The sequence below is a fragment of the Urocampus carinirostris genome, chromosome 6 (genome assembly GCF_059441175.1).
Source record: "Urocampus carinirostris isolate Australia breed hairy pipefish chromosome 6, RoL_Ucar_1.0, whole genome shotgun sequence".
NCBI classification, from domain to species: Eukaryota; Metazoa; Chordata; class Actinopteri; order Syngnathiformes; family Syngnathidae; genus Urocampus; species Urocampus carinirostris.
In genome coordinates, this window is record NC_142354.1 from 37,816,582 (window position 1) to 37,825,901 (window position 9,320).

Consider the following 9,320-nt stretch of genomic DNA (forward strand, 5'->3'; position numbering starts at 1 on the left):
AAAGCAGTCAATGCACCCAAGTGGAAATTCTGGCATCGGTGAAACTGTGAAAGCCGAACTGCACTAAATGCACCACTAGGCACAATGGAAGTGAATGGTAAAAAAAAACTTAATTTAGTCAAGACGAAAAAACAAATAGCAATTAAATGGGCCACCGCAGCAAAGTTGAGACTGTGGAGTACAATACAGTAGTGCCTTTTGTGACACATCACGATTCAAAAAGGAAATTGAAAACCCATTTCCTCTATTTTCTGGAGGTTCTTGACTAAATGACCAAGGGCTAGAACAAATGTACTACTGCAACCAATGGAACATCGTGATGACTTTAAACATTAAAAACCATGCTAAACAAATCACAGCAGTATGATGGCCATGAAAAAACACGTTAAACTCAAGAGGATACTGTGGGCATTAAGCAAACAAGTTGCAACAAACAACTGGGGACGACTGTGGAGTACAATTCTGCCAAGGTGTGGATAAATGTTTGGTCAATAGCACCTTAAAGTAACTAAAGAGGAGACTTAAAAAATACTTTTACAGACTATAGAGTTTACTGTTAACAGGTCAAAAGTGTTTATGTGTGTTTGAGGTTAGATTTTGGGCCAGAGTCCAGCCATCCCTAAAATCTCAATCATTACATTCCGGTATGGGCAGGCTTTTCTCTTTTGCTGACTTTTTTTTTTTTTAAATACCCACCCATCATTGTTCTTTGTTTCTTTTTCTTTTTTTTTTTGAGAATCCGCTCGGCAGTCCATGCACTCAGCGGCCCTGTTGGACGCAGAGAAGCAGGCGTGGAAGAGGGTACAGTCGTACAAAATCACTCTTCCACCTCCAGAGTTCTCACAAAGAAAATATATACATGTGGGTTTGCTTCAGGCTTGGTCCCTCAAATCAAGTTAATTGGTTGGGCTTGGACTAGTTTGGGCTTTAATTCCCCTGCTTTGCGTCGGGTCAGGCCGGGTTGGATTTTTTTAGGCCCAATCTTACCTCCTATGTGCGAGTTTTGGATGTAGAGGTGTAGTAAGGGCTTTTGATCAGCCTGACAACAATTCCAGACCAGTAATAAACTGCATTTTAAGACAATGTGCAGCAAGGAAACGGGCCAAGGTATTCACTTAAAGACAGTTGTAACTACTCCAGACAATGAATCAAAACCATTTTGTTTTGCTTAACATCAAAACACAAAACATTTTCTTTAATGTTTACAGTTTTTAAAGGGACAGTGTGTATAGTTTAGCCTCTCAGTTGTTGAAAAACACTTGAATCATTAAAAAAGTCCATCCATCCATTCATTATCTGCACTGCTTATCCTCGGGGTGCTGAAGCCCATCTCAGCTATCTTCGGGCAGTGGGCAGGGGACACCCTGAACTGGTTGCTAGCCAATCATCAGGGCACACAGAGACAACTCACTCGCTCATTCACACGTAGCGATAATTTGGACCGGCCAATTAACCTGACATACATGTTTTTAGGAATGTGGGCAGAAAATGTCATTCAAACAATATTTATTTGAAAAATAAGCAAAATGAGCAATCATACAAACACTGTAGGTAGATAATTTTTTTATACATAACATGATTCTCACATTAAGCTGACATAACTGTCCAACATCTTGCTGCTAAAAACCTCAAAATGGCTGGTCAGAAAATGAGAAATAAATGGTGGGGTTTGGTCCCTCAGAGTCTTTGTATATTGTATTCACCTTTGTACAGTGTAGCACTCCCTTTTGGTTGCAGTACATTGAGGGTCAGTAACTGGTGGCTCTGGAGCCAAATGCTGCTCTTTGGTGCTCACTAGTGGCTCCCTGGCGCTTTAAAAAAAATTGGATTATGGAAAATGATATGATTTGTTTATGGGGACAAACATGTCACAAATTTCTTAATGCTTTCCAGGGAATAATATATATATATATATATATATATATATATATATATATATATATATACAGTATGCGTTGCTTATCTTGTAAGGCTTTTATTAAGTTTTTTATTTTTTGCTGCTTCAAACTTTATTTTTCGGTCAAAAATGAGGCTTTCACAACCCATGCATTATACCATACAGCAGTAGTAATAACAGACAGTCAGTATTTTTTAATACTCGATGCTGCTGTATGTCGTGCAGCTAAAAGTAAGTGCTTAAAAGCACAGGGAAAAATACAAACTATGGGGACTGAGTAACTTACTGCACGAGATTTGTTTGTTGGTCTAACCTTATACATGTTTTTTTTTATTGTGAGGGGTAACGTAGCAGCAAGATTGTGGGCAATTATGTAAAATAAAGGATAATTTATCTACCTACTATTTTAAAAAGGCAAGTTTATATAATAGTTGATGTTTTTTTTTTGCTTATTTCTTTTTTTAATCAATTTCGTTGTTTTTTCTAATGAATGATGTTCAACAACTAGGAGACACTAAATATCCATCCATCCATTATCTGCACCGCTTATCCTCAGTAGGGTCGGGGGGTGCTGGAGCCCATCCCAGCCATCTCCGTGGGCAGGGGACACCCTGAACTGGTTGCCAGCCAGTCGCAGGGCACACATGGACAGACAATTCGCACACTCATTCACACCTAGGGACAATTTCTGACCGGCCAATTAACTTGACATGCATGTTTTTGGAATGTGGGAGGAAACCGGAGTGCCCGGAGGAAACCCACGCGTGCACGGGGAGAACATACAAATTCCGCACAGGAAGGTTGGTAGCTGGATTTGAACCCATGAGCTCAGAACTGTGCCGCACACGCGCTAACCACTGCACCGCCGTGCTGCCCAACGCTAAATATGTACATTTTAATAGCTTTCATGTGGTAAGTCACTGAACGTGCACTTTCAATAATAAACAGGCTACGCACTTAAGAAAAAGACACACATAAAATAAAGAATTACATTTATGCATATTTCTTTTTACAGTAATGTCCTTATTTCAACATGTTCAATGTATTTTTGATTATACCATGGGCAGGGTTGGGTAGGGTTATTTTAACTGGATTACTTTCAATTACTTTTGGATTACTCCAATACCAAATATGCTAATATGAATAAAATTATGATTCACAACACGTGGTAAGCTTTCTCTCCTGGCTTTGAACTCTTTGATCCCTGGCAAAACTAACATAAAATACGACAGAAACTAAATGTAAATAAATCCAAACAGCTTGCCAACATCATTTTTGCCATTCCGTGTATTCAGTTACTCTCCAAGCCTGCAAAAAAATTTAGTAATTTTATTCATATTTAGTTTCTTTTGTCTTTTATTAGCATATTTGCTATTGGAGTAATCCAAAAGTAATTGAAAGTAATCCAGTTAAAGTAACCCTACCCAACCCTAACCATGGGGCACTTTTCTCCGTAATACGACAAGCTGGAATTTGATTTTCCAAAGGCGGGAACACATCATTAGCGCAGTTTATGAGGTTGGTGAGAAAATAATTCAAGGTGTAGCCGACATGATAGCACTCTTAAGCCGAAAATTGAAGTTTGGGTGACTCACCGGGTTTGACGGTCTTGAGGCGAACAGGCTCCCGAAAGTGCCGAATGACAGCCAGCGTGTCCCGGTTCGTAAGTCCACTGACGGGCGTCCCGTTGACCTCCAGCAGCACGTCGCCATAGTAGGGAAGCTTCCCGACGTGGCACACCAGCAAGTCCAGTTTCATCTGCCCCAAATGCGGGAACTGGCCCACCTCAGCTCCCCCTAAAACCTCCACCACCGAGCCGAAGTCGCCCAGGTTGCCCCACGACACCGCGCACTCCACCACCTTTCCCGACCAATGTTTCTTCTTCTTCAGGGTTCTCGACATGTTGGCTTCACCTGGGCACTTTGACAAAATCAATTCTGAAAAGGTTGCCTCTCCTTTTTTCTCGGTTTCTGTTTTTTTTTTAAATGTCGCAGCCTAATAAAACCGAACGAGTAATTCCCCGGCACGGTTCATCTTCCGCTCCGTGGAAGTGTCATCCGCGCGGTAAATCCAACCTCCCGGTGCGTAAAACGGGACGAATCACGGCGTCGTTACCTCCGCGTCGTAAATATTTAAAAGGGTAAAAATAATAATGAGAGGCGACGCGCGTGGACGTGCGCGCCGTGGAAGTCCAACCCACGAGAGCGGAGGCATGTGATTCCGCAGCAGGTTGGAACACACCTGGCAGCGCCGAGACTCGCTCCAGCCGGGCTCAGTCCGGATCGCTACGCCACCTTTTAGTCGCTGTGCGCCTGCGTAGCCGAAGCCGTTGACGCCATCTAGTGGTGGAAATCTGCGAGGATCCGAGTGTCCTCAACATCAACCCGATGGAGCAGGGTGGGCATATATTGTACAGCAGGGGTCAGGAACCTTTTTGAGCCATAAAAGCAAAAAATGTTTTAAAAAAAAAATCGAGAGAGCCACATCATATATTTTCAGACAAAATTGAGAAAGCTAATTCATCAGCACATTTTATTTCACTGTGTGTCATTTGCAGGGTTGGGTAGGGTTACTTTAACTTGATTACTTTCAATTACTTTTACAAAAATGCTAATAAAAAACAAAAGAAACTAAATATGAATAAAACGATGACTCGCAACAAGTGGTAAGCTTTCTCTCCTGGCTTTGATCTCTTTGATCTGCGGCAAAACGAACATAAAATGCGACAGAAACAAAATGAAAATAAATCCAAACAGCTGGAGTTTGTATGTTCTCCCAGTGCTTGCGTGGGTTTCCTCCGGGCACTCCGGTTTCCTCCCACGTTCCAAAAACATGCATTTCAGGTTGGCCAGTCCAAATTGTCCATAGGTGTGAATGAGCAAATGAGTTGTCTGTCCCTGTGTGCCCTGCGATTGGCTGGCAACCAGTTCAGGGTGTCCCCTGCCCACTGCCCGGAGATGGCTGGGATGGGCTCCCCACTTCCACTCAGCCCGTGTTTGTTATGCCCCTTCTTTTTAGTTCGCCCGTCCAAAACATATCAGAATAAGTGTCCAAAATAAATACAAATAAATACATTACAAAAATATACAGTTGCAAATACATATTATACATGGTTACACATATTTACAAAGAGAGACGGTACACCGAGAGAGTTTTCAAAGCTTTAATAATATAACTTTCATCCGGGCAGTTAATGGTAGCAACACGCTAGCAATACGCTAGCAACACAGTAAACGGGTCTGTTGAAAAAATATACCGTACTTGTAAAAATCACGGTAAACTGTCCTCATCTTCCTCCTTAGAACTGAAGCCATCAAAGTCGTCTTCCTCAGTGTCGCAAAGAAACTTTGTCATATAGACATCGTCCCACGCTCCCATCCACTCCTGATTATGTGCCCTCCTCTCCGTCACGCAGCAGACCGGCTTTTCGGAACCCTTTGGTGGTGGTGGATTTTTTGATGCTGCCCCACGCTGTCAGGATCCACTGGCAGACTTGCGAAAACGTTGCCTTTCGCATGCGGCCAGTTTTAGTGAAAGATTTCTCGCCGCTAGTCAAGCCAAGAAGTTGCAGTCTTCCTCGGCGCATATATTCCACCGGTCTAAATCTTACCTTTTGTACTCGAGCGCCGCTGGCGGCCGTTGGAAAAATTACATAAATTGGCCACATCAATGAATAAGCCGCAGGGTTGAAGGTCTGGGAAAAAAGTAGCGGCTTATAGTCCGGAATTTACGGTACTTTTTTTTTCTTTGAATTAAAATGGTAAAGTGTTTTCTGTTAACTTAGGAAAACTTAACTGAATTTCTTCCCAACAAAAAATCATAAGAGCCCGCTGTTGTTCCATTCTTTCGAATTCCTCCTCTACAGCTAAATGGGCCGGCTTTGGATAGAAAACTCCGAGGCTGGGAAAGGGGTCCACGACGGCCTTGTGAGTGACATTCATTCTTCTGTGCCACCTAACAACGAAGCCGTCGTACAATTTACTGCTCCAATTCACAGCACCATGTAAGAATCATAGTCTATTACACGCAAAATCCATCATGAATGATTATCTCGTTTAGCTTTATTGGATGAGTTGATCGAGCTACTGCTGTTTCATTGTAAACACGGACTGCACCATGATTGCGTGAGGGTGTCCCTCTGATTTGGTAGGAGTGCAAGAAGAAGTCCGTAAATGTCATATTTTTTATGGATGTATGAGAAGTGGTTATATTCGCTTGGAAGGAGCACCTTTCGTGTCAGAACTCTGATTCAGCACACAGTCATATGCCAGTCAAGTCATCCGGAGTTCGTTAAAGGCGATGATGTGACCTGAGCAGGGTTGAGTAGGGTTACTTTAACTTGATTACTTGCAATTACTTTTGGATTACTCCAATACCAAATATGCTAATAAAAGACAAAATAATCTAAATATGAATAAAATTACTAAATTTTGTGCAGGCTTGGGGAGTAACGGAACACATGGAACGGCAAAAATGATGTTGGCAAGCTGTTTGGATTTATTTTCATTTTGTTTCTGTCGCATTTTATGTTAGTTTTGCCGAAGATCAAAGCCAGGAGAGAACGCTTACCACGTGTTGTGAGTCCTAATGCTCGTTACGTGACGCTAATTATGTTACAGATCAAATTCAGAAAAAAATGGTACTAATGGTTGTTAAAACGATCAGGTAATGTAAATCCATTGATGATGTTTGTCGACTCATGAGTTGGATTGAAAAACCTTCTTATGCCTGTACAGTGGAACCTCGGTTTTCGAACGCCTCTCAGTTCGAACAAATCGGAGTCCGACCAAAAATTTTGAGAAATTCTTGCTTCGTTGTTCGGTCAAAAAATCGGAGTTCGAACGCCGGTAATGCGTGAGTGCGTACGTTAGGATGCTGAGAGGTGTACGGGTGTAGATTGCTCTTTTCGTGACCAACTGTTATCGCGTGCGGACGTGTTTTGTTTTGCTTTCGCTTTTAATATAGGTGTACCAAGTGTTTTAGCCCCTAATTACACCTCCGAAGAAAGTCAGTGCAAGCAGCAAAGTTGCTACAGGTGAACAAAGAACTATTGCTGATCTTGCCTGCGCCTTCTGCTGACCACCACAAAGGTAAGAAATCCTATTCATAATTCTTTTCTTTATCCTTTTTTTTATTTTTACACGTTCATGTTAGCGTAATCTTTCGTACGGAAGATTACGATAACGCGAACGTACAATTAGCCTGGGTTAGCTTTGTTTACGTTAAACATTCAGGGTGTTGGAACGGAGCCCAACATTCAGAGTGTTGGAACGGAGCCCTCTTTCCAATGAACCGCTCACCACTTGTTGTGGAGACCCAAGTGCTAAATGACTTGTAATCGACCTGATTTTTTTATTTTTACACCTTCATGTTAGCGTAATCTTTCGTACGGAAGATTACAATAACGCAAACGTACGATTAGCCTGGGTTAGCTTTAGTTTACGTTAAACATTCAAGGTAAACATTCAGGGTGTTGAAACGGATAAAAACGATTTACATTATCTTTAATGGGAAAAATGATTTCGGTGATCGAACAAATCGGTTTTCGAACAGGGTTCTGGAACGGATTATGGTCAAGAACCGAGGTTCCACTGTATTAAAATACAGGACTTGTAGGCTATTGTGATTCAGTTTAGGGATGTGCAGCGAGGTTTGTGAACAGTGAGGCACAGTCAGAGTGGCAAATAAATGAATCTACATCTTATTGGGCGGCATTAGGTGGTAGAGCGCTCGTCTTGGGATCTAGAGGTCGCAGGTTCGATTCCCAGCTCCTCCGTGTTCTACGTGGAAGTGTCCTTGGGCAAGACACTGAATCCCTAATCCCCCCAATAAGCAGGTGACTCCCTATTGGTGTGTGTGTGTGTGTGTGTGAATGGGTAAGTATGAAGCACATTGTAAAGCGCTTTGGGAAATGCAGACCATTTACCATTTGGTTGGCAGAGCAAGAAACCAACATAAACTGTAGCATAGGGAAAAAATGTTTTATTGTCTTACATTTAGTTATTACCTTTATTAAAAACAAAAGAAAACAAAAACAAAAAACATCGATAGGCGATCCTCCATTCATCCCCCAAATCAGAATCTTAAGTCTCACTATCGCCCTCTGTCATGAGGCAAGATAATTGCATGCCTTATTTTTGCATTTACAGCGCTCAGCACAGTAATACGTCATATAAAAGTCCTATTGAATAAAAGTATCAAAAGATGGGCAATCCTTCATGATACAAAGAAGTCCATGCAACGAGAAAAAGTAGACCACTGGATGGGCTGACTTACTGTTAGCTTGCTAATACTAGCACTAATACGCTTGTTGAGGGCTAAGGTGTGCACCAAATCAGAATCTTTCATCTCATCATCACCCTCTGCCTTGAGACAAGGAATTTGAGTGCCTCACTCTGGTTGGTTGTTTGGATCCCTTAACCACCAGGATCGTAGGGGCATCATTTCCTTAAGTGTGTCTAGGGCATGTACAGCCTGCTGGCGCCTATCCTGGAGATAGGCCAACATATGTTTCCACCCAGTCTCGAAGGATATCCCAGTATTGTGAAGTTGAAAAAAAAAGAATGTTAACACTGAATATTTGTGATTGCAACATCCTTTGCTGTCTGGTAATCCTGAAAGGGGGATACCACATGTGCGGTCTCTTCTCAAGGTTTCTTCATTTTCCTCATGTTGAGGTTTTTGAGTTTTTCCTTGCCCTCATGTTGGTTCCAGATCAGGGGATGGTGTAATAATAGTCTGAAAAATAGTCTGTGTGATAACCTGTTCAGCCCTTTGAGACTCTTTGTGATTAAGGGCTATACAAATAAAAATGACTCGACTTGGATAAATGTAACTACTTGTCACATTTTAAATGGTAAATAACTATGATGACAGGTGAGGCACGGCCCTATCTGCCTCCCCTGACTGCACGTTGTAGTATTTTAGTTACTTATTTGGGCAGGTACAGAAAAGAATGTTAGCAACATGTAATACTGTTTTCATTAAAAGCAAATGATCCTCACATGTTATTTTGAAAACTGATCAGTTTGCTATTGTACACGACAATAAAAATCTAGCTACAGATGCTAATGAAAAAGACAGCAAAAGGAAATTTTCAAATAGTTGAAAAACGGCGTTCGGATACATTTTGGGGTTTGGGAAATCTGATTAGGCAGGGAAATCCAAAATCACACACCAACATCATCACCTCTGGCGGAAGCCATTTTGCTGCTGCTGTCAACACACAATATGCACAGCTAGTCATGTGATGTTACAAACTGAGCCCCAATTGGTCGTTTTGAAGAAACGAGGTTTTTTTTTTTTTTTAGGTCAACAACAAACAGAATAGCTGTCCCCATAAATAGGTTAGAAATACAAATAAAGTTTGTGTTTTGCTTAAGTTCATCTTATAGAAACATAATACCATAGCTACTAAACATTG

The 9,320-nt window shown here is 41.6% G+C and overlaps 1 protein-coding gene across 2 annotated transcripts in view; it reads right to left on the reverse strand.

The window, feature by feature from the left end:
* magi3b (membrane associated guanylate kinase, WW and PDZ domain containing 3b) overlaps nt 1–4,151 on the reverse strand; it is a 285,252-nt gene extending 281,101 nt beyond the window's left edge. For both annotated transcript variants that reach the window (XM_088338940.1, XM_088338939.1), the window contains exon 1: nt 3,493–4,151. In XM_088338940.1, the coding sequence (XP_088195066.1) occupies nt 3,493–3,799 (307 nt within the window). In that variant the 5' untranslated portion in view covers nt 3,800–4,151. The remainder of the gene's footprint in view (nt 1–3,492) is intronic.
* Between the last annotated feature and the right edge of the window lie 5,169 nt (nt 4,152–9,320).